Below are 26,577 nucleotides of genomic sequence, written 5' to 3'. Positions count from 1 at the left end.
GGTAAATTTTAAATTATGATATTTACTATGAATTACTATTAATCATGTTTGTGAGGACGGTGGGTGGGAGGGAGTGAGAGTTGTGTGGACTGTGGGTGTCATAAATCTATATACAGTTGGACCCTGATATACGTTGCTGGAAAATGCCGCGAAGGTCAAATCTGCGAATATGGGTGCATTGTTTGAATGGGGGTATTAAAAAAAACTATTTTTACTACATGTTCTTGGCTTGTGGAAGAGCTAGGACACAAAACAAATCTTGACACAACATGGAAAAGGGAACAACAGGAGAAAGGGGAAATGCCAACAGCAGGGTTGAGGGAGAAAGTAGATGGAGACGGCCAAACAAGGGATGCAGGTAACGATGAGGGGTAAAGGGCAAACGTAAATGGTTGGCAAGACTCTTTTTGCAATTGTTGTTTTCATGTATTGTTATGCATTATGTTTGCCACTCTGTCAAAGCGCCTTTGGGCTTCTGGAAAAGCGCTATACAAAATAAATGAATTATTATTATTATTATAAGACGAATACATAAGCAAAATGTATGGGAGGGTGGAATGTGATTTAACAGGTATAGAAAAGATTATGATTTTGGATGGAGGATAACTTGAGATGGTGGTGAACAGCTGTATTGAAGACCTGGAGGGAAGAATGAAATTGAAGAGAGATTGGAAGGTAGTTCCATAGGTGTGGGGGTGGGGAGGGTGGGAAGGAATACACGAGTGGTGAGCAGTGGTTCTGGATTTAGACAGTTTCACGAGGAAGGGTTTTCAGATGGACCGCGTGCGTCCTGCAGATACCTGGGGGTGACAAAGCATGTAGAGGGCAGAGGGTGCAAGTCTTGACAAGGCGCCACCTCGACAATGCACCACCAGGTTTTAGAGGAGGGAGACAAGTTTAAAAGCTCATTCTTGAAATTGGACAGATGTTGTTTTCTGGCTCTCGAGAGAGTAGACACACTTGTTGCAAGCTTTGTGGAACGATCTGAGGTTGTCTTCAGTTGGATTTGCCTTCTAGGAGGAGAGCTGCCTCACCACAGGATTCAGAGTACCAAGAGCAGGAGGATGGGTAAGATAATTGAAGAGATGGGATGATTCTGTGCATAAGAGAGAGTAGGTTTCTGTAGAAGAATTCCCAGGCTGAATGAATATCGGTGGCGATGGATGTAGGAGACCAGTCCTGATGTGTAAAAAAGAAAAAGTAATAATAATAATTACCATGAATACGTGGTGGGTATAGGAGACCAGTCAAGATGTGTAAAAAATATATAAATAATAATAATTACCGCGAATACGCGAGGCACAAATGTAGAAGCGGAACCAGCAATTGTTGGGACCACATATGTTGTGGTCCAACAGTATTCTGTTTGGATCTAGGACCACAAGATAAATATTACACTAGATTTTGGCATCGATTGGTAAAAGGAGAGGTGTCCGTCTTTACAGCATTTACAGAGCTTGACACATCATTTACAGCAATCCCTTTCAATTATTTTGTATTTTAGGAATAGCCTATAATGTACAATTAATAAAATGTGTGTGTGTGTGTGTGTGTGTGTGTGTGTGTGTGTGTGTGTGTGTGTGTGTGTGTGTGTGTGTACATGTGTGTGTGTGTACATGTGTGTGTGTGTACATGTGTGTGTGTTTTGGTGTTGTGAAGAACAGGAATGAAAAAAACGAGGTGTGTGTCGTTGGTTCTTAATTCCTAATGCAGGTTTCAGAAGGTGGAACGGATCCCTCCCAGGTCTCCATGTATCCACCATCGTGTGTGTGTGTGTGTGTGTGTGTGTGTGTGTGTGTGTGTGTGTGTGTGTGTGTGTGTGTGTGTGTGTGTGTGTGTGTGTGTTATATATCCATTGTCGCTGTTTGCTTGTACTAACAGGAAATGGTATGAATTTGGCACCTCTCATGTATGGATATTTCTCATATTTTTTTGTGAAATCCAATTTGCGTTTCGGAACAGAACAATTATGGTTAACCATATTGAAATTGCTACTCTATTGTCACATATGCCAAGAAAAAATTATGTTAAAAAGACTTTGAATTAGATCAGCATCTGATAGAGTGCATAACTCTGGAACAGTTTTCATTTTGTATCCCACTGATAGGTGGGATCCAGATATTCACCAAAGTCGAATCAATTCGTCCTTGTCACACACAACCTGTCCACCAAGTTTCGTCCGAATCCTTACGTAACTTTTTGGGATATCCTGCTCACAGACAGACAAACTGTAGTGAAGGTAATTCGGTAGTGGAGGTAATTGCACGTTTCGCGCCAGCAACGGCAGGTTAAAAGTGCCTGGTAACCAAGTCACTCAAAACGCAAACAGAGCAGGCGCAAAAGGCATTATCAGCATTCATACATTATTTTGAAAGTCCCGTATTGGGAGAATGATACAAGAAAAGGAAGTTTAAAAAAACAAGACTGATACTCTAACAATGGCATAGCTGGGTTTGTTTGATACTTTAGTTGAAGAGGATATTATGACCTGGGTGGGAATACCATAGTCCGGCAGCTAAGCTAAATATAGCATAACAATTGTGCATTTTGTGAGGAAAGCACCAAATTTGGCACACTAGTAGACTATCATATTATGAAAAGATCTCGATATTGGGCCATCTCAGATTCAGAGATTTGATTTTTGCAAGAGTTGCAGATTTTGCAGATTTGCAAGCTGAGATTGCAAAACCAGGGACGGCCGACTCCTTCCTGCGAGCTGCCCACGTCACCTGCACAAGAAGAGCTCATCAAATCACTGCAGTGGCACTGCACATCCTGTAACACCGTGTGTATGAACGCCACTGTATGACATATGCTGATGATGCAGAAGACCTGCCTGAGTTCGAAGACTGGTGTCATCAGAGAGGAGAAGACATTCCCAACTTTCAGTACTGGGCAACTGTGCTGGAACTAGAGATGTTGGTACTGGTCTACGTGCGTTCTCTGCGGCAGGCTTCATTCACGATGTACCTTGATGCCCTGACGGAACTGGTCCCATGGTTCCATGCCTTAGACCACACACACTATGCCAGGTGGGTCCCTGTTCACCTGAGGGACATGGTTGCACTCCCAATGAAGCACCCAGATGTAGCCAGAGAATTCAGGGCTGGCAACTTCACTGTACAGAAGACGAAGAAGGTGTTCTCTTCGATCCCAATCGACCAGGCGCATGAACAGAATAACGCCTGCATCAAAGGAGATGGTGGAGCACTTGAGCAGTCGGCCTCACTGACAACCCAAGTGCCCTGTGGCGTTGGATGATTGCCGGGCCAGACGTTGCCAGGGCCATAGAAGAGTTCCAAGATGGCCATCAACACTGGGGGAGGCGAGAGGACACACGTCATCACGACCAGACACCAAGTGTGCAGACCTCTTTCGCCAAGGATGTCAGCGTCATAGAATAGCTTGGCAACCCCTTTGAGGAAGAGAGCATGGATCTGGTTGTCCTTGGCACAAAGGAAATTGCAGGTCCTGCTGCAGTTGAGACTGTCAGGAATGTGAAGAAGATTGGCCAAGAGCAGTTCCAGGCTTTCACCAGAGAATGCCTGGTGGAAAGGACCAAGCCAATTGATGATGCAATTCGTCGGAACAAGCTGAATGTCATTTTGGAAAATGGCTGCCACAGCCATCAGGGGCTGAATTTGAGATGGCCCAATATCCAAATCTGTTAATAATAGGATAGTTTACTAGTGTGCCAAATTTGGTGCTTTCCTCACAAAATGCACAATTGTTATGCTAAGTTGCCCCACTACCAGTTAGCAGTCATCAAATAATGTAAGTATTAAATGTTTTTGACTTCAGGCATGGACAGCCGATTCGTGAATGACTTGGGTAAAAAAATGGTGAATGGCAAACAATGAACCAATACATTCCACATTTATGTGCTACCTTCAGTCGAACGTCAGGCATTGGCAGCAGGTTTGTGAAGGACTTGGACAAAAAACGTACCCAGTCTGAATGTTGCTATATCCAGTCAATGGCGAAACTGCAAGTGGTGAATCCGTGAATGTCACTGATGGAAACCCTTACGTCATTTTCTCGTTCTGCTTTAAACTCAATATCTTTATAGTTTCATTCGAAACAGCATCATTCATCATTCTGATCACAAACTAATACTACAGTATGAATATATCAAAATATAATGTTACATCACGATTGTATTGAGATATTATCAAACCAGCGAACCGCCATCATCTATTCACTTCCAGATTCTGGAGCAAGGTCCGTGTCGATCGCATTTCAAAATAACAATTGTATTGAGGAATTTCTGAAACATCCTACTCACCTTACGACACCCGCTGGGATCCCAAAACGTTCCACAGAAGGTTATTATATTTCCTTTTAGTAAAATATGCAACTGTAATGGTTACTAAATGTGTCCCCCTGTCATGTGACCAGATCCTCAGCTCTGATTGGTGTACGTTTGTGACGAACATACATATGGAGAGACAAATGCTGTTCTAGACGGCATTGCCCTATGGCGTACAAAAGGCTGGACATATTTGGGTTCAACAAAAAAGGTTTATTGCAGTGGATAGGATGAGCTTAACTGGGATGTAGAACGAGTCATAATAAATGCCCATGACCAAGGACACTATGATCTATGGCTCTAAGACTATGACTATCTTTGACTATCTATGGCGGGATCTATGGCTTTAAGAAAACGGCAGGACTGAGTCGATCAACCAAGTGTAGGTTCTGCAAGGTAGAAACAGAAAGCACAAGTCATATCCTCTCAGGGTGGAAAAAAAACCTCATGTCAGAACAGCTGAACACACAAAGGCACAACAAAGTATTGTTACGTTTGTGGGGGTAGAGGATGAAATGCCATAGTACAGGTAGGTATAGTGTAGCATGGACCGTGGACGCGTAGGAGACATCTCTATGTATTAAGTAGGGAAACTGGAGCTTACGATTGTTTATGCGTCACCACACGGGGGTGGTGTTGTGTTAACTAGGTAGGATCTAAGGCTAGTTTCTCCCAGTATGTGATTGCCCCCTGTGACCTTTTCCTACGTATTACATTTACAAGGCCAGCCATGCAACCACTCCTAATAACCAACAATAACTGACATAATGGCTGACAGAACCACAGAACATTCCCGATCGGGCAAGTAAACCCCGCCCCACCAACCGAGTAAGGAAAATGGTTACACGCCCCCAGAGTGGTATGGGGAGACGTGGAAAGGCCAAACCGGCAGGCCATGCCCCGAGCTTCGTCATTGGTCAAGCAAGACCATGGGGTCATTCGACGGAGCTCGGTCACTGGTAGAGTGACGTCAGAGAACAGGGAAGGTCCGAGCAGGAAAGAAAAATAAATGCTCACTAGCTCTCTCTCTCTCTCTCTCTTGGTCTTTCTCTCTCGGGTGGCTCGGCTGCTTGTGGCCGCGTGCGCTTGTGAAGAGAGCTTTCGGAGCCTTTGTGGAACTTTTGAAGAGTCGAAGGAGGAGGTGTTGCTGGTCTGTAGTGCTCTTCGGGGGAGCTGGGGACTGTGTTGTGCTGGCTGGCCCGGGATTGAGCGGGAGACGTTTGGTTGCTTGCTTCATGGTTCGGTGTGCTTACAGGATTGACCGGCGCCATTTTTTGGCGCTTCAACACGCGGTCCTCTCGTCGAGCGACCCCACCAAAGTGCTCGTTGAGACCAAAGCTGAGTGCCGGCCGACTAGAAAGAACATTCATTTTTATTATCTTTCCCCTTGTCTGTATTTGTGTCTGAATGGAGACGTCTCAAAATTAGGATCTAGTTTTACCTCACCTTTCATTTCACCATTTGCGTGTTGCATTAGTTTTTATTAAACCATTATTGTGTTGCATTTCACTTGTTGTTTCATGTTTCTTTGTTGTGGGTTTCGGGAATCAACCTGTGTGTTTCGTGCAGGTAAGCACATTGGTTCCTTCCCCCACGCACGACGGACCAACCGCCAGTTTTGGCTACGCACCTCGGAGATTAAGGATCATTTCGGCTATTCGTCACCCGGTGGTGTTAACCGCAGGGGCTGACACGACAGTATGTAGAGTAATCCACTGGCACATCAGCAAAAAAAAATCAAAATCCCAGTCTCAGGAAAATCATGGAAGCACAAACCAAAAGCAATCTTGAAAATGAGGATATGGTGTTCACGTATGACCTGACCATCCCATCATGTATGAACATAGAAAACAAAGCATTGTGATCGGGCATAGTACTCGGGCTACAAAAAGGAAAAGATGGCATTGCTAATCAAGTTGTCAGTTCCCAGAAACTTTGGTCTAAAATCTAAATAACTCGAGTAAGAAAGATGATCAAGTACCAATATCTCAAAATGAAGTCAAAATAACCTGAAAGCTGAAGAGCACCAACATTATACCAGTGAAGGTTGGAACAACCGGAGTAACAAAGAAGAACCATACGGAGATCTTTAAAAAACATCCTTGGGAATATTACTACAAACAAGCTACAGTTGGAAGCTGTCTGGTACTCAGTGACGATCCTGAAAAGATCCCTCGGAACAAAAATATGAAAACAACAAAACTTCACAACTTGGTCCTTGAAACATGATTATTTACTCAAATGGAGATGGATTGCTTGTGTTCTAGGAGTATTTTGTTCAACCTTCTAAAACCTACAAATGGAGATTACTGGCAGAGTACCCAACCTTTAGGTTGGTCAAGTTTGCACAGTACTTGCTGAAAAAAAAAGCATAGTCTGTGTTCTGCAAGAAAACTGTAGATGTGTGCCTAAGAAAATGTGTTTGCATGCTGTGTGCCTCGGAGATGCTAAATGGTCGAAACTCTAAAGGTTATGTTCTAATACTCGTAGTAGCTGGAGTTTAAGGGGTTGAAAGGGTCTAATCTCTCAAGCATGTTAAAAAGGGTCTGTGGTCTAAAGGTCAAGAGTCCAAGCTGTCAAACATGTCTGAAAGGTGTAAGGTGTCTAAATGATGTTTAGGTCTAAGGGGTCAAAATGGTGTTTTGGTCTAAGGGGTCTAAAGGGAGTCAATGGACTTAAGGGGTGACAAGGTCTAAACTCTAAAGGGTCTGGGGTATAAAGGTTCTAAGGTTCTAAAGGATGAATTTGGTATCCAAGGAAATCTCCACTCATGGCTCGCTGACTTCCTCTCCCGTCGTAGTCAACGTGTGGCCTAAATGGAATTCTCTCATCTCCTCTTCCTGTCCAGGGTGGAGTTCCTCAAAGCAGTGTTCTGGGCCCTGTGCTTTTTCTAATCTTCATCAATGATCTCTCCGACTCTTTGGAAAATCCTCTTTATCTTTTTTGCTGTTGACTCCACTCTCTGCCGAACCATCTCTCATCCCTCAGATTGGCAGTCAGCAGCCTCTTCACTCCCTGCAGACCTGGAAAAAAATCACAAGCTGGTCAATCACTTAGAACAGCCTTCCAATCGTGACAAATCTCACACTCTCACTATGTCGCTCCGAAAACACTGTCTGTCTCACTCTAACTCGTGAAGTCGGGGCCACAGCAGAGTTAGAGAGAGAGAGAGCGAAAGAAAGAGAGAAAGAGACAAGAGGGAAAGGGTCAGTCCATGGGGAGCGATCGGCACTCTGACCATGACTGCGCTGCCCTGACAAATCCGGGCAGCAGGGAAGAATGAGGAAGTTTTGGCCCCTGACTTGTGTTGTGGGGGAGGGGGAGTACAACCACCACAAATAGGCATCCCCGATAGTTGTTGCAGGCAGGTTGGTGGTCTTTCTGTCTTTTACTGACTCCTCCACAGCCTTGCACCCCCTGCTCTGTCTGTGCTCTGTCGCCCCCCCCCCCCCCAATATTTTTGCAGGATGCACAAGGGCTGCCTGAAACCACCTTCTGGTGAAACTTCCAAAATCAAGACTTTCTGCTCACCTTCACTCTTTTATTCCTCTTTTTCCCTGCATCTGGAACAATCTTCCATGCTATCTTCAATCCCGCTCTTCCTGCCAGTGCCAGGTTTTTAAAACAGCTGTTCACCACCATCTCATATCCTCCTCTATCCAAAACCATGATCTGTTCTACCCCTGTTAATCCACCCCAAACCCACCCCCTTCGAATTCCCTGTTTTCTTTCCTGAAAGTCCCTGTAGTGTACATCTTGTTTATCCCGTGTACCTTACCTCTCCCCCACCCCCACCTCCACCCAGCCCTCTCTCTCTTCCACAGATCTCCTGATGCCCCTCTTCCCTACTGTTATTGTACTTCCCTCTCTCGCCCTCTCTTGTCTCCTGCTTCCTTTGTTATTATGTTCTATGTGTTGGCTCTTATAAAAGCCTCGACTTGGTATGAAAAAAAGAAGTGGTCTAAAGGTCTTAAGGGTCTTGGGGGTCTTTGCGGTTTTGATGGTCTTAGGGGCTATCATGGTTATTGGGAGTCCAAGTGGTGTTATGGATCTTAATGTTCTTAATGGTCTCATGGTCTTAAGGGTGTCAAGGAGTCTAAATGTATCGAGGGGTCTTAAACACGCACGCATGATTCATTATATATACACTAGTATAAAAGCCCGTCAAATATGATTGGTTGGAACAGTTTATTTGACGGTACAGCCTCGTGGGCATGCCAAAGCCTGAAGCCTCGGCCTAGCGTCAAGTGTGCTTATTTCTTCTTTGAGACATCCTACAGACATAAATGAACACTCGTTTTACTCATGTGCAGCGAATTTCACCTCCCTATGTCTTGTATTATTATTTTTTTTTTAATGGCGTAGCCCATCAGGCAAAGCCGTCTAGAACAGTGTTTGTCCGTCCATATGTATGTATGTCCCCTCAAACGTATACCAATCAGAGCTGAGGATCTGGTCACCTGACAGGGTGATGTCATTACGTCTGATGTCATTACGGCGGTGCGGCGGCTGACTCTCCACACACCGCCATTTTGATTTATATGCCGTTCATGCCGAACATATTGTCAAACCTGTCATATATCACAATCGCTATGCTCTACCTTTACATTTTTCATTCAGTGTGAAACACAAACAAACCGATTGTTAAAATGACCATCAAATATCGAAAGCATCGCGTTATGTCTCTTCCAACAATATGGTACGTATAGGCCTTAGGCGTTATGACTCATCTTCGGACAAATTAAGCCCAGGTTTCTTAATACAGTCGTGTATCGTTTCATTGGTATCGTTTTTGTAAGAATAATAATAATAATAATATGGTAAATATAACCATAATACTTTAATCCCAATGTCGTGAATGGAAGGTTGATGGATTGAAGCGGTGTATGGTTCATGATCAATGATGAGCAGTGTTCGGCACCAATATGAATAACCGAGGAAGTAGGGAATTCGCCTCGGTTTTTTAATGGTAATATCATTTTTAAAATAATGATAGTGTAATGTTAATATTATAATAAATATAATCATTACACTAATCCCTTCGTCGTGACTGCAAACTTACTGGAAGTTAAAATATATCATCTTCTACATATTCAAGTAGCGGCAGTTTTGTGTCCGTTACATCATTACGTCTATGATGTCATTACGACGGCTGACGCCACCGACCGACATTTTAATTTACAAGTACACCCGCTCACTACGGGAGTGGCAAGAAGGGTCATTCATCTTTGGGGTATATAGATTACAGTCGATCTATGGTCGGGTCGTAAGAACATTGGATGTGTGTTCATTTACCAAGTTTCTGGTGGAGAGATCGCCATTTGGTTTAAGCATTTGAGCAAGCACTCCATTCAAAACCGTTAAGGAACGGCTGGCTTGGAAAGCGCTGGCTTGCTGCTTGGTAAATGAGCACACCGCCAACCCTTGTGGGGTATATAGATTACAGTAGATCTTCGCTCAGTTATGGAAGTAAAACTTACCTCAAGGATGTCGGGATTCCTCCAAATTTTTTTGTTTAATGTCATAAGCAGCATTAGCGACTGTTTGAAAAGCGAATCATGTGTGGTTGTGGTTTATAATATTTTACAAGCCCGGCTACGCCGTTGTTAGACTTTCGGTCTTGGTTTTTAATGCTTCTGTAAGCTGCCCTTTTTTTTTTTCTTTTTTTTTGTATACTGAATCGAGGCTCGTGAAAGAGCTAACATTTATTTCCACAAACAAATCAACCAGACAAACAAAATATATAAAAAGAGGGAGCGGAAGAAGCGTGGGAAGGGGGGTGCGAGAAGTATAAAACACAAGGACATCCAAGGACTTCCAGGACAGAAGTTGGTATTTCAAAAAAGAGGATTTTTGGTGAAATTAGCGGGGGTAGAACAGATCAAGGTTTTGGATGGGGGGAGATAAGAGCTGGTGGTGAACAGTTGTTTTAAAGACCTGGAGGGAGGAGTGGGATTGAAGGGAGTGGGGGAGTTTGTTCCAGAGGCGGGAGAAAAGAGGAATGAAAGAGGAGGCTCCATTTGCAACTCGCATCTACAATTCTAATAGAAAAAACGTAATTACTGGTCTTTTTGGTCATCGGGTTTTTATTGTGGTCCTCTGGGTCTTTTGGTCCTCAGGGTCTTTTGGGTCCTCTGGGTCTTCGGGGGAATTTTGAGTCTTTGTGGTCTTTTCAGTGTTGTCGGGGTCTTTTGCATCTTCTGGGTCATTGGGGTCTTTTGGGTCTTGGTGGTATTTTCGGTCTTTTGGGTCATCTGGGTCTTTTTGATCTTCTGGTTCTTTTGGGTCCTCGGGGTATTTTGGGTCTTCTGTGTAATTTCGGTCCGTCCTCTGGGTATTTTAGGTATTTTGGGTCCTCTGGGTGTTTTGTGTCCTCTGGGTCTTCGGGGTATTTTGAGGCTTCTGGGTCTTTTGAGTCTTTGTGGTATTTTCGGTGTTTTGGGGTCCTCTGGGTCTTTTGCATATTTTGGGTCATCAGGGTCTTTTGGGTATTGGAGATCTTTAAGGGTCTCTGAGGTTTTTTGGGTTTTTGTGGTATTTTCGATATTTTGGGTCCTTTGGGTCTTCGGGGTCTTTTGTGTATTTTTGGTCTTTGGGGGTCATCGGGGTCTTTTTGGTGTTTTGGGTCTTTCAGAGCTTTTGGTGCTTTGGGGTCTTTTGGTCTTCGGGATGATTTGGGTCTTCGGGTCATTTCGTTATTTTAGGTATTTTCGGTCTTTTGGGTTTGTTTGGTCTTAAGGGTCTTCGGGGTGTTTGCGGTCTTTTGGGTCTTTGGGATTTTTGGGGTCTTTCTGGGTCTTCGGGGTTTTTTGACCGGAGTAAATACGCAGTCGTATTTACTGTCGTGTTAAGAGTCGTGTTAAAAGTCGTGTTAAAATATTTGCTTTGAGAGTCGTGTTAAAATATTTGCTTTAAACCCCTACTCAGTCCCCAAAACCTACCCTCATGAAGGAGGACAGACATCTGTACAAACAGACATTGTGTTTTATATCATAGAAGATATAGACAATCAACGAACCTAATCGGCCTCCCAATCATAATAAGGCAATTTCGACCTGAGTCGATCATAACACACATGGATGGCGTGGAATATAGATTACATCGTGTCCACACATCCAATAATCCACATTAGCTGATATTGCAGGTGAGAAATGTTGTTTATTGAACTTACCCACGGAACCACACAATGGAGATTTGCTCATCAGCGGGTTATCATTGCTCCGTCAACATCTAGGGGCGGTGTATTAGTTTTCCTCCAGGATTTACAAATTATACGAGGAGAGGTTATCAGTGATCCCTGAAAATAGAATACGTTCCTTTAAGATTCCTCTCTTTTCGATTTCGTTGGTTAATATTGTGCTTCGATTGAACGAAAGAGAATTGAGAGGGTGAGTTCCATTTATTATGATTACAACTCAGCTTGTGAAGCGGTCATCAAGTGGCTTAAGCACTCCAACGAAACGGGCGACAAAGGAACGCTGGTTTGGCAAGCGACAGTAAGCCGCTTGGTGATGCATCATGGAACACCCCGCCCAGCGCGATCGATTCACGTTTTCCGTAGAACGGTTACAAAGAGAAACTTCTCCGGCGAGGTTCTTCTTCTTCTCCATATGAAGGATTAGGCCGGAGCGTCGTGCTCGCGCTGTAATTTCGTTCGTTCATTTCGGTTTCTTGTTTGCTTATTTAATACACTACCGAGGAAGCGCTGTAAAACAGTGATTTTTCACGTTTAAAAAACACTTTGCTGATGTTTTGGGCAATAAAGATAAAGTTGTACATTCCCATTTTCGCTGTAACCTGTGAGGGAATATATATATTAAGGGTACCGATACACAATGACCTGCTCTTTTCGATTATAATGGAGGATATTTAATATTGTTATCCGGGATGTCATAAACCAGACTCGGTAATAATAATGTGCAGAGCGTGTGCTGTGAATCGGCGGCATGCCTGTGCTTTGATTCCGACACTCGTTCTAAAGACTGAAAACGCTACTTGCTGTTTAATCCTTGCTTGACGGCTGACGCTCAGCGTTTTCAGGAAAGAGCGTGTGAAACCACTTCGGACATTTTCACTGATATGCAATGAATAAAGGTAACGAACACTTTTCACTATAAGCCAGATATTTTCACTGATCCGCATTTTTTTTCCCCGCCTCCGCGTCTAAAGGGGTAGCGTATGTGATGCGTTTGTCAGAAGGAAGTGCCAGTCGAAGTGTATAGTGAGTGCTCTGCTCTCGATTCTCGAGGATGACGGAGGTCATTATTCCATTTGTAAAGGGAAGGGTATGGATATAATATAATACAGTACTATTTGATTGTAAAATAACATCCATTAAATCGGTCGTGTACCACTAAACGGATATTTTATTTTTAATCTGCACGTGTTCTACTGTACTTCAGACTGCACTGCTTTGTACCTCGTATTCGAGTGGTGTGAAGTACAGTAACTAACAAACCCTACAATATGAGTGGAAAACGACCTGTATCTACTCCATCAAGCACTCGTGGTAAGAGGGCTCGCCACTCTATTACTTTAGCTGTGAAATTGGATGTGGTAAAAAGGCATGAGCGTGGTGAGCGCTCGGTGGATATTTGTCGTGTACAAGGCCTAGCTCCATCAACTATACGAACGATTCTCAATAATGCAGATAAAATCAAGGCGAGTGCGGAAAGTGTAACCCATTTAAGTGCTACTAAAATTACCAGGGGAAGAGATTCGCTGATGGAAAATATGGAGAGACTCTTAAATGTTTGGATCGAGGACCAAACTCAACGACACATGGCCTTGAGTTTGACCATAATTCAAGCGAAAGCACAATCATTATGGCGGGATTTAAAAGAACGAGATGGAAGTGAGGGAACGTCTGGTGCTCAAGTAACATTCAAGGCGAGCCATGGTTGGTTTCAGCGATTCAAGCGGCGTATGAACCTCCATGATATCCGTGTGAGTGGTGAGGGAGCGAGTGTGGACACCGAGGCAGCAGGCAGCTTCCCAGAGGAATTGAAGAAAATGATCAGTGAAGGTGGCTACTCTCCCAAGCAAGTTTTTAATGTGGACGAGACTGGGCTTTACTGGAAGAAAATGCCGTCACGTGCATATATTTCAAAGGAGGAAAAGGTCGCTTCAGGAATCAAAGCAGCCAAGGATCGCCTCACCCTGCTGCTAGGAGGCAACGCCCAGGGTGACGCTAAGCTCAAGCCTCTCTTGGTGTACCACTCAGAAAATCCTAGAGCTCTGAAAGGATATTCAAAGGTCAATCTCCCCGTGATATGGCGAACCAATCCCAAAGCCTGGATGACTGGGCTACTTTTTCAAGATTGGATTACCTCATACTTCTCCTCCTTTGTTACAGGATATTGTGCGGAACACAACCTGGACAACAAAGCCTTGCTGATCGTCGACAATGCCCCTGGTCATCCACCCAACACCCAAGAATTGACCGACAATGTACGTGTCGTATTTTTCCCACCTAATACGCCGTCATTGTTGCAACCCATGGATCAGGGCATCATCACAATGTTGAAGACTTACTACCTTCGAGGAATGATGGCACATTTAGTCAGGATGGACAGGAAGGACAAGCCAACATTAAGGGAGTTTTGGAAGGGCTACACAATCAAGAACGCTGTGGACAACATCGCCGCCTCCTGGGACGAGGTAACTCAAGCTAATATGAACGGCGTGTGGAGGAAGCTGTGGCCTGAGTGCGTCCATGATTTCCGTGGTTTTGTCAATGTGCCTGAGATTCATCCAGAGATTGTGGGGCTGGCAAAGGAGGCAGGTTTTGACGAAGTGGATCTTGATGATGTTGTGGAGCTTCTGGAGTCTCATGGGGAGGACTTGAGTAACCAGGATCTAATAGAACTGGAACAACAACGGGCAAGAGAGCGACAAGAAGAGGCAGAAATTCCCACACCACCCCCTAAGCACTTTACGACCAAACGACTGGCAGAAATTTTCCACTATATTGATCATGCAAAAGAAATCATGATGGAAGATGACCCGAACATGGAGCGTAGCCTGCATGCTAAACGAGCATTGGACGATGCAGTGCGTTGCTACAAAGAATTGTACGAGAGGAAGAAGAGGGAAGCTATCCAAACTTCTCTGTACACCTACTTTAAACCTCCGTCTTCATCCACATCCTCCCATGAAACTCCATCAACTAGCGGACAAACTCCAGAAACAAAATCAACAACACCGACGGCAGCGAGTGAAACTCCATCAGCAACCCCAGCAAGCCTGCTGCCAACAACGCAGATATCACAGGTATATTGAAAAATACATTCTTGTGCAGTATTCTGCTAACAGGGATCTACTCTTAATCGTTCATGCCAACTCTTTTCCTCAGCTGTAGCAACTTCAAAAGCCATCATGCCATCTGGCTGGTGTCAGCTTTTGAACAACCAGTCATGTCTTTGCATCTAAGGCCTTGTGTGGGTCTGACCCAATCTGTAAACTTCCCAACCAGGGTTTCAGCAGCTGGTATGTCCTCTCTCCTGGACCTAGTAATGACTAACTTTCTACCCAATCTTTCCTGTTCCTCCTCTGCCCCACTTGGCCCCTCTGCCGATTTTCTGATCAAAGCTCATATTTTTCTGCCAGTTGATAGAGAATAACCCAATGCCTCAAAATCTGGCTGTTCACACAAGCTAACTGGCAGTGACTAAAATCTGCCCTCTGTCAAAATTTGGTTACCATCTCCAACCCATTGCATTCTGTTGCCATTTTACTCCAACGGACCCACCAACTCTGTGTCCTCATCCGAGAAGGTAGAGTAAGTTCTGTCCGACCTTCGCCTTGCTTTGGCAACGTCCTAGATGGCATCAGTGCCCATGCTCTCAAATCTTGCTTTGAAGTTTTTGCTCCCCCTTTATCTGCCATATTCAGTCTGTCCTTTATTGCATGCCTCCCCTCTGCCTGGAAGGAAGCAAACATCACTTCCTTCCACAAGAAGGGTGCAGAAACAGGCCCAACCAAGTGTAGGTCAATGAGCTTGCTTCCATTTACAGCCAAAATCATGGAATCCATCATTGTTTCCAATGTCAAATCTTTCCTGTTTTCAAACATTGAGATATCTCATCATCAGTTTGAATTCCTTCCCAATCACTCAACTCTGGATATGCTTTGCTCCTATATTCACAATGGTGAAGGCCCTCAATATCACATGAGGTTAGGCCCGTCTCCGTGGACATATCTCGGCCCTTCAACAGAGTTTAGCGTCCTGCTTTGCTTGCCAAACAATCTGTATGTGCTATAGAAGGCACCTTCATTTCAGGAGTTCTGACTTCCTCCTCTCATGCAGTCGTGGTGCCTTCAATGGAATCCTCTCTTGCCCTCTTCCAGTGGAGGCTGAAGTCCCGTAAGGCCCAGTCTTGATCCTCATCTACATTGGTGACCTCTCCGATGCTATGGAAAATTCTCTCTTCCTTTTTTTGCAGACTACTCCACATTGTGATGTACAGTATCCCATCCCTTTGCTAGGTATCTTGCCTGATAGTCTTGTCTGATAAATATAGCATATCTTTCCATCCTGAACAATCTGCCTCATCCTATAACTCTGGAATGATCATCAAACCCACTTTTTTTGTCCGTCTTCGTCTATTTTCTCCCTCGGTGCTGCTTTTGACATTTCCCCCTTCTCTTTCTGCTGTTTCTTTTGTTATGTTGCATCCTGATCCGTTCTTGCTCTAGCTCTTCCATTGACTCTGTATAAAAGAAAACCCTCCTATCTATTTGCTTGATCATCCACTAGAGTAGGTTCAGTCTATTGAACTGCTAAGCCTAATTGTCAGCCATGAACTTTCCTGGGCCGCACACAAAACAAAATCTGGATTCCAAAGCCAGTGGCAGTCGGGATATCCTCCTTTAATCCAAGTCTTTCCTTGGAAAATCAGAGCGACTCACAGTCTACAAGGTTATTGTCCATAGCTCGATTGGAGTATTGCTCTCCACGATGGGCTGGGGCCCCAGCATCACTCTCTCTCCTGGATTCTGTGGAACATAAAGCTCTCAATAGTATTGGAATCTCCCATGATGAGGTCGAAGCACAAGGTCTGTTGCTCTTGCATCACAGGCAGGTCGCGTGGTCTTTGTTTGCTTCCATCTATTCTCCAATAATGCTCTCTCTGCTCTCTTTCTTTTTCGACCCTTCCCTGCAACGTCAGGAAGCACAGGTTATTCCGGTAAACCCCTTCTGGTTAAACGTCCAAAATCCAGCTGACTGTAAAACAACAACAACAACAGGCATTTTAAGGCCATTTTCCCTACAAGAGCGGGGGTTAGCCTTGCGGTCCCCATGACAATCTTCTCCATTTTGCCCTATTTTCTGCATCTCCCCTTGTTAACCCCCTTGCCCGCATTTCTTCTTCGACCATCTTTAGCCAAGTCTTTCTCAGTCTTCCCCGTCCTCTACTTCCCTCTACATTCATTTCCATCACTCTTCTCAACCAGTCACTTTCATCCTTCCTCAACACATGACCAAACCATCTCAACCTGGTCCTCTTCACAGCATCCATCACAGGCTCTATTCCCATCATCTTTCGCAATTCATCATTTGTCTTCCTCTCTCTCAACGATACTCTACACATCCACCGAACCATTCGCATTTCCACCCTTTCTAGCCTTCGTTGCTGCTCTACGTTCATCACCCATGTCTCGCTCCCATAAATCATAACACTTCTCACACATGCAGCATACACCTTTCCCTTCAGCTTCAACGACATCCCCCTCCTCGTCAGCACGCCACTCAGTTCCCGAAACTTCTTCCATGCACATCTCACTCCAGCAACCATTGCCGAGTCTGATCCACCTTCTCCATTCAGCATGTCTCCTAGGTAACAAAATCTTTTCACACCTTCCAGCTTCATGCCGTCTCCAAGATCCAACTCAGCATTTCCCTCCATCTGCATGCAGCTCCCTCTGTGCACACCTTACACTTGATCCCCCCCCCCCCCCTTCCCACGCCTCCTCCCCCCAAGCCCTCTCCCTCCCACACATCTCCCTGCTCTTAAATGTTGTGTGCTCTCAAGTGTTTGTGTGCTTCCCATTCTCTTGTCTTCCGCTCCCTCTTTTTATATATTTTGTTTGTCTGGTTGATTTGTTTGTGAAGTAAATGTCAGCTCTTTCATGAGCCTCGATTCAGTATACAAAATGTAGCTGCCACACTGGTTAATAACCCTCTCAAACCACTACATTTTTGATGAACCCACTCAGCGCACATTGTACATTGAATGGAATTCACTCCGACACCCTTCCTGCACACAGCACACGGCCACTTCCCAGTTCTTTCCACCTCACCACATGCTTTACCACTTGCCATCACCTTCGTTTTTCCGATATTCTCCTTCAGTCCATCCATACTTTCTGCAATCAACACCAGATCATCTGCATACAACAACTCCCACGGTAAACCCTCCTTTACGTTCCGAGCCAGCACCTCCATCACAGCTACAAATAGTAGTGGACTTAGTACCGACCCCTGATGCACTCCCACCTTCACCTCAAACTCGCCATTGTTCCCGTCCTTCGTCCTTACAGCTGTACGTGCTATTTTGTACATTGCCATCACTACTCTGATCAACCATTCCTCCACTCCTAACTTCCTTACAGGAACTTAACTTCCTGTACAGCCCTTTCTACCCTTTCCATAGCTCGATGTCAGCTTCGGATGTCAGCTTCGGAGGTCCTGAATGCCAAACAGGAAATCAGAGCTGTCTCCCTTGACATATCAAGGGCCTTTGATACGGTCTGGCACCCAGCTCTGCTCACCAAACTCTCCTCCTATGGTATCCATGGAAATCTCCATGCATGGCTTGCGGACTTCCTCTCTGGTCGTAGTCAACGTGTGGCCCTGAATGGATTTCTCTCATCTCCCCTTCCTGTTCAGGCTGGAGTTCCCCAAGGAAGTGTGCTGGGCCCTGTGCTTTTTCTGGTCTTTATCAATGATCTCTCTGACTCTCTGGAAAATCCTCTCTATCTCTTTGCTGATGACTCCACTCTCTGCCGCTCCATTCCTCTTCCCTCAGATAGGCAGTCTGCAGCCTCCTCACTCTCTGAAGACCTGGACAAAATCACAGACTGGTCAAACAAGTGGAACATGTCTTTCAATCCTGCCAAATCTCACTCTCTTACTATGTCTCTCCGAAAAGATCGACTGGACAACCCTCCCATCTACTTTCTCAACAATCCTCTCCAAGAAGTTCTGTCACTCAAGCTTTTGGGTCTCACTATCTGCCATGATCTTTCTTGGGAAAACCACATTTCCAAGCTGGCCTCCAAAGCCAGTCGCCGACTGGGCATCCTCCGTCGTGCGAAGTCCTTCCTCGGCACACCTGAGCTCCTCACCACATACAAGGCTTTCATCCGCAGCTCAATGGAATACTGTTCTCCCCTATGGGCTGGTGCTCCTGCCTCACACCTGGCTCGGCTTCACGCTGTTGAATCCAAAGCTTTCAAAATCATTGGAATCTCCCGCGATGAAGCTATCTCTGAGGGCCTTTCACTCACTCACCGCAGGCAGGTAGGTGGTCTTTCTGTCTTCTACCGACTCCTCTCCGGCCTTGCTCCCCCAGCTCTCTCCGTGCTCTGTCCCCCAAATATTCCTACAGGTCGCACAAGATCTGCCAGCAACCCTCTGATGGTTAAACTGCCGAAATCTCGGCTCTCTGCTCACCTTCACTCTTTCATTCCTCTTTTCTCCCGCCTGTGGAACAAACTCCCACACTCCCTTCAATCCCTCTCCTCCCTCCAGGTCTTTAAAACAGCTGTTCACCACCATCTCTTATCTTCCCCCATCCATAACCTTGATCTTTTCTACCCCTACTAATTCACCCCAGATCCACCTTGTTTGAAATTCCAACTTATTTCCTGGAAATCCTGGCAGTGTCCATATGTTTATACCTCTCCCACCCCCCCCCCCCCTTCACATGCCTCCCCCCCTTCACATGCCTCCCCCCTTCACATGCCTCCCCCCCAAAGCCCTCTCCCTCCCACAGATCTCTCGATGTCTCCATGTCTCTCGGTCCCTGCTCTCAAATGTTGTGTTTGTGTCCTTCCCCCTCTCTCCCCATCTTGTCTACCGCTCCCGATGTTATTTGTTTTATGTGTCTGTTTGTCTTTCTGTGTGATTAATTTTCGCTCTTTCACGAGCCTCGATCTTGTATACAAAAAAAAAAAAAAAAAAAAAAAAAAAAAAGCTGACTGTACACTCTCAACAATCTTATTCCTCACTTATGAAACCAGCTTCCAGTGGCTGTTCTGCCTCACTCTTTCCTCCAGGACTTCAAGCAAGCAGGACACCACCATCTGATGTCATCCCCATTTCTGACCCATGATCTTTATTACCCCCATTAACCTTTGCTATCTCAACAATTTTACTTGCTAGCTTCAGTGTTTCATCCTTTCCTCTCTCTACTCTTTTCCTGCTTCTTCATTGCCTTGATGTTTGTCACACTGTCAGTTATTCTTCCATGAGCCTCACTCCTGTAAAGAAAAGAGAAATATGAAAAAAGCATTTGTTCCTACCTGCACGTGTAGCTCACCCACACTCACCCCATACATGTATATTGAAATTGACAATTGGCACTGATAAAATAACAAAAGATTGGAGTACTAATGTTTGAAAAATAATAACGAAGTTTTCTAACATTTTATGTGCATTGTGCAATCTATGATTTGACCCTTTTGGGGAGGGATGGGAAGCAGGGGGTGGGGGGTGGGTGTTATACTTTCAACTGAACTTGAAAGAGAGTGCAATGATGAAAGAGAGAGTTAATCAGTTATGGTGTGTGGACACCCAAACATCACACCCGTATGTGCTCGTCAAAATCTCATTCCAAAATCATGGGCATTAACATGGAGTTGTCCCCCCTCCCCCTCTCCCCTTTGCTGCAATAACAGCCTCCACTCTTCTGGGAAGGCTTTCCACTAGATGTTGGAACATTGCTGCAGGGATTTGCTTCCATTCAACCACAAGAGCATTAGTGAGGTCGGGCACTAATGTTGGGCGATTAGGCCTGGCCTGCAGTCGGCGTTCCAATTCATCCCAAAGGTGTTTGATGGGGTTGAGGTCAGGGCTCTGTGCAGGCCAGTCAAGTTCTTCCACACCGATCTCGACAAACCATTTCTGTATTGACCTCACTTTGTGCACTGGGGCATTGTCATGCTGAAACAGGAAAGGGCCTTCCCCAAACTTGCTACGAAGTTGGAAGCACAAAATAATCTAGAATGTCATTGTATGCTGTAGTGTTAATATTTCTCTTCACTGGAACTAAGGGGCCTAGCCCAAACCATGAAAAACAGCCCCAGACCATTATTCCTCCTCAACCAAACTTTACAGTTGGCACTATGCATTTGGGCAGGTATTCGTTCTCCTGGCATTCGCGAAACCCAGATTAGTCCGTCGGACGGCCAGATGGTGAAGCATGCATGATTCATCACTCCAGAGAACACGTTTCCACCGCTCCAGAGTCCAATGGCGGCGAGCTTTACACCACTGCAGCCGACGCTTGGCATTGCGCATGGTGATCTTAGGCCTGTGTGCGGCTGCTCGGCCATGGAAACCCATCTCATGAAGCTCCCGACGAATAGTTGTTGTGCTGACGTTGCTTCCAGAGGCAGTTTGGAACTCGGTAGCGAGTGTTGCAACCGAGGACAGACGATTTTTACGCGCTTCAGCTCTCGGCGGTCCCGTTCTGTGAGCTTGTGTGGCCTACCACTTCGCAGCTGAGCTGTTGTTGCTCCTAGACGTTTCCACTTCACAATAACAGCACTTGCAGTTGACCGGGGAAGCTCAAGCAGGGCAGAAATTTGACGAACTGACTTGTTGGAAAGGTGGCATCCTATGACGATGCCACGTTGAAAGTCACTGAGCTCTTCAATATGGCCCATTTTACTGCCAATGTTTGTCTATGAAGATTGCATGGCTGTGTGCTTGATTATATACACCTGTCAGCAATGAGTGTGGCTGAAACAGCCGAATCCACTAATTATAAGGGGTTTCCTCATACTTTTGGCCATGTAGTGTATGTCCAAGCAATAGTCCAAGACATGCCAACGAATGTACTTGTATTTAACTTTACACAAAGAGCTAACTATAATTGTAAACAAATATAAATATATTATTGTACCTAGCTGTACATCTTGTGGTGTGTTTTATTTTATTTTTGCTTGTATTGGACTATTGTGAGTACCGTATCTCTTTCCTAAAATCCATCATGTACATTTAGACATGGGTGGTGATGATTGTGATGTTGAAGAACATTGGGCATGAACATATGTGTAACCATTCTTTTTGTGAGTATGGTTCTGTGTTTTCAACAGGTCATGACTGACATGGAGACCTTCCCATGTTGTCTGCAGTCGCAGGGCCTTAGACCAGAAACTGCCCAAGCCAAAGTCATGGAGCTATGTATTAAAAGTAAGTTGCTTCGAGCCTACACGGTCACTTTCATTGAGAGCTGAGCTCCTCTCTCTTGAGAAGCAATAGTTATATTTTACAATATATGCAGTGTTCCACCGATTTTTGGAATATTGTGTGAAGCCATAAGTTATCCAACCTGCAGGCTCTTCTTTGGCACACATTTTGTGCTCGATGCTTGAGCATGTATTTGAAAAACTTTCCAGCTGTCCCCAGAAGCTGCACTTGTTGAATCTTCATCCACACATCGTGGTGTTAGAAATGCTCAGCTGCTCAGTACGAATAGTGTGTGGGATTAGGATAGATGATGACCAAAGCTTCCTGCCTTATAATGACAAAGTAAACCATAACTCTGGTATTGATGCAGCTTTTTCTATCCAATGTTTGTTCCAATATTTCTTACTTTCTTTTCTTTTTATTTCTAAAAAATTTCAAGTTAAATCTTCTGTAGTATCCATGGTTTGAAGTCCAATGTCATAATTTTTGTGAAACGTACCTTGGTGCCCCAGTGTGTTTTTGTTTATTGCTGTCACCGAGTTCAGCAAATTTTTTATTTACCTTACCTGGTGTTGGCTTAGCGGTTAGGGTGCCGGCTTGGGATCCTAGGATCCTGGGTTTGCATCCCGGTCGATCGCTCAATTAAGGCCAGGGGGGTTGACTCAGCCTGTCATCCTTCCAAGATCGGCAAATTGAGTACCATTTCACTGGTAATTCCCTGTGTGTCGCAAGAGGTGACTAACAGGGTTGGCGGCAGGAAGGGCATCCGGCCATAAAACATTGCTTCAAAAAGGGGACCACGGTGCCCGAAAAAGGCCAACCCCTGCTCTGCGGGGAAAAATGGCTTCTAAAAGTGGTTCTTTCTTACCTTAAGAATATCAGTGGATATTTTTTGCTTCAAAATGATAATGTTGTGTCATATATTTCACCACCTTCTATTTCCTAAAACCTAACCGTATTGTGGTGAAGTACAAAGCAAACCTCCCCATTGGTTGAAGAATTTCACAATAGATAGAAATTGTTTATGACTAATAGCTTTGAGTTTTCTTCTTTTTTGTTTTACAATGGTAAGGTTCTTCTTATTGTTTGACAATGTATTATTGTAAAGTTGATTTATTGTTTAAGTTTTCATGTGAAAAACTTCTTGATTCAATGTGGATTTTAACATTTATGTATCATAATGTTTAATTGTGTGTAGGTGAAGAGGATATGGAAGAGGCAACTGATATCGCTCAAAACACCCGGAAATCCTCCATTCCTATTAAAGAGTTAGAGGTTGCATCAACACAGAAGTCCAGCATTGCTTCATGTATTGATCGAGGTTTGTTCAATTTTAGTGAATTGCATCCTTTACATTGGGATTATACATGGTTTCCATAAAGTCTTTGTGCAAATTTGAACTTTTATAACTTCTGATATACACATACAACACACAACAACATGCATTTTAAGGCCATGTTCCCTGCTAGAGCGGGGGTTAGCCTTGCGGTCCCCATGACAATCTTCTCCATTTTGCCCTATTTTCTGCATCTCTCCTTGTTAACCCCCTTGCCCGCATTTCTTCTTCCACCATCTTTAGCCAAGTCTTTCTCGGTCTTCCCCGTCCTCTACTTCCTTCTACATTAACTTCCATCACTCTTCTCAACCAGTCACTTTCATCCTTCCTCAATACATGACCAAACCATCTCAACCTGTTCCTCTTCACAGCATCAATCACAGGCAATATTCCCATCATCTTTCGCAATTCATCATTTGTCTTCCTCTCTCTCAACGATACTCCGCACATCCATCGAACCATTCGCATTTCCACCCTTTCCAGCCTTCGTTGCTGCTCTACGTTCATTACCCATGTCTCGCTCCCATAAATCATAACACTTCTCACACATGCAGCATACACCTTTCCCTTCAGCTTCAGCGACACTCTCCTCCTCATCAGCACGCCACTCAGTTCCCGAAACTTCTTCCATGCACATCTCACTCGAGCAACCGTTGCCGAGTCTGATCCACCTTCTCCATTCAGCATGTCTCCGAGGTAGCAAAATGTTTTCACACCTTCCAGCTTCACGCAGTCTCCAAGATCCAACTCAACATTTCCTCCATCTGCAGCTCCCTCTGTGCACACCTTACATTTGAATGTAGCTGCCACACTGGTTAATGACCCTCTCAGACCACTACATTTTTGATGAACCCACTCACACATTGTACATTGAATGGAGTTCACTCCGACACCCTTCCGACACACAGCACACGGCCACTTCCCAGTTCTTTCCACCTCACCACATGCTTTACCACTTGCCATCACCTTTGTCTTTCCGATATTCACCTTCAGACCTTTTGTCTCCATACATTCCTTCCACTTGTTCATCTTTTCCTTCAGTCCATCCATACTTTCCGCAATCAACACCAGATCATCTGCATACAACAACTCCCACGGTAAACCCTCCTTTACGGTCTGAGCCAGCACCTCCATCACAGCTACAAATAGTAGTGGACTTAGTACCGACCCCTGATGCACTCCCACCTTCACCTCAAACTCACCACTGTTCCCGTCCTTCGTCCTTACAGCTGTGCGTGCTCTTTTGTACATTGCCATCACTACTCTGATCAACCATTCCTCCACTCCTAACTTCCTCAATGCCCATGTCAATACTTTGCGTGGAACCCTATCGAATGCTTTCTCCAGATCAACAAACCCAAAAAACAACTTCTTCCTCTTATCCATGTACTTCTCCTGCAACTGCCTCACAATGAAAAGCGCATCTGTCGTTCCTCTTCCTGGCATAAATCCAAACTGCATTTCGTCGATCTTCACTTTCTTCCTTATCCTCCTCTCCAACACCTCTCCAACACCTCTCCAATATACACATGATAGAAACAAACTATAAATGGTCCACAAAAGCATAATTCATAATGTTTTACTCGATACAGTTCAAATTTTACACTTTCTTTTTCTAACTTGTTGAAAATATTTTTCAGTTTCTGCTAAATAATTTCATGAATTGCATTTGTGATCGTAACACTAAATTGATCCAAATAATGTGGTTTTAATGAGTAAACAACAGTTGCACATTGCCCCATAAAACATAGTATGATAGAGACAGGTCAGACGAATGAGGTGGCCAAGTAATTGGTCCACGGTCCACGGCATCATTCATCATTCAAGAACAGTCTCATGTGTGAAGAATACTGGCAGGGAGCCTATTTTTTCTGGTACAAAGTGATAAGTGAAATTTTTAATTGTCAAAGTTCGGGAACCAAATGCAGTAACTGTGGTTGTTGGCTTTACCACTGATGTGGGAGTTGCTTTGTCAGAAAATTCATCAATAAACCCAGAGGAATTGTGGATATAAAAACGGCAAAAGTGAAGTCGATGGTACGCCATTGCAAATCCCCATGCCTCCCACCTAAAGCAAAGTTGAAAGATGGCAAAAAGTTCCACCGGGATTGACCCAATATCAAATTTTGACTTGAAAAGTTTTTCCATTTTGACCCCTGTGAAACTAAGCTCCACCCCTTGGGGCATGAACCAGGGATCAAGTCCCAAAAAATCTTCACATATTTCGTGCGTACCCCAACATTAATGGCATATACATAGTTTCATGAAAAAATGTTTAAAATGTTTTTAAGAAAGCATTCCTCAAAAACGGCACCTACCTCATCCTCTGCATCACCATCCTGTTTCTCTTCTGCCCCACAGCCAATCACACACTATCAAATCTTGGGTCAAACCACATTAGTCAAACTCAGGGGGCTGGGGGAGGGAGGGTGGAAGGTTGAAGAAGAAGAGGAAGAATAAGAGTAGAAGAAGGTCACAGACCATAACAACAGGTAGTCACAGGATCTCAAATCGTGGGTCAAGACACTTACAGTGCATTCAGAAAGTATTCAGACCCCTTCACTTTTTTCACATTTTGTTATGTTGCAGCCTTATGCTGAAATCGTTTAAATTCATTTTTTCCCTCATCAATCTACACTCAATACCCCATAATGAGAAAGACAAAACAGGATTTTAGAAAGTTTTGCAAATTTATTAAATAAAAAAAACTGAAATATCACATTGACAAAAGTATTCATACCCTTTCATATGACACTTGAAATTTAGCTCAGGTGCCTCCCATTTCTCTTGATCATCTTTGAGATGTTTCTACACCTTAATTGGAGTCCACCTGTGGTAAATTCAATTGATTGGACATGATTGGGAAAGGCACACGCCTGTCTATATAAGGTCTCACAGCTGACAATGCATATCAGAGCAAAAACCAAGCCATGAGGTCGAAGGAACTGCCTGCAGAGCTCAGAGACAGGATTGTGTTGAGGCACAGATCTGGGGAAGCTTACAAAAAAAATTCTGCTGCATTGAAGGTTCCCAAGAGCACAGTGACCTCCATAATTCTTAAATGGAAGAAGTTTGGAACAACCAGAACTCTACCTAGAGCTGGCCGCCCGGCCAAACTGAGCAATCGGGGGAGAAGGGCCTTGGTACGAGAGGTGACCATCAACCCGATGGTCGCTCTGGCTGAGCTCCAGAGATCCTGTGTGGAGATGGGAGAAACTTCCAGAAGGACAACCATCACTGCAACACTCCACCGATCTGGGCTTTATGGCAGAGTGGCCAGACGGAAGCCTCTCCTCAGTGAAAAACACATGAAAGCCCACAGAATCTTGTTTCTCAGTCTGAGAGTCCTTTAGGTGGTTTTTTGCAAACTCTAAGCGGGCTTTTCATGGAGAAAGCTGCAAATGTCAGGGCGGGCGGGGGGTTGCAATCGCGTGTGCGCATGTGTGTGATGGAGGGTGCTTGCTCTGCCATCGACATCTTCATGTATATGAGTGGGCACGGTGTAGGAATCTT

The 26,577-nt window shown here is 44.6% G+C and overlaps 1 protein-coding gene across 5 annotated transcripts in view; it reads left to right on the top strand.

The window, feature by feature from the left end:
• LOC137429862 (uncharacterized) overlaps positions 1–26,577 on the top strand; it is a 106,462-nt gene that overhangs the window by 70,293 nt on the left and 9,592 nt on the right. For 4 of the 5 annotated variants that reach the window (XM_068120179.2, XM_078779923.1, XM_078779924.1 and 1 more), the window contains 2 exons: positions 21,635–21,731; positions 22,927–23,049. In XM_068120179.2, the coding sequence (XP_067976280.2) occupies positions 21,635–21,731; positions 22,927–23,049 (220 nt within the window). Of the gene's footprint in view, positions 1–12,485; positions 14,582–21,634; positions 21,732–22,926; positions 23,050–26,577 lie in introns of those variants that run through there. The other variant, XM_078779922.1, reaches the window with a different exon arrangement.

This window comes from Myxine glutinosa, chromosome 6, assembly GCF_964187855.1.
Source record: "Myxine glutinosa chromosome 6, kmMyxGlut1.1, whole genome shotgun sequence".
In the NCBI taxonomy this organism is placed as follows: Eukaryota; Metazoa; Chordata; class Myxini; order Myxiniformes; family Myxinidae; genus Myxine; species Myxine glutinosa.
This window is presented reverse-complemented; position numbering and strand designations above follow the sequence as displayed.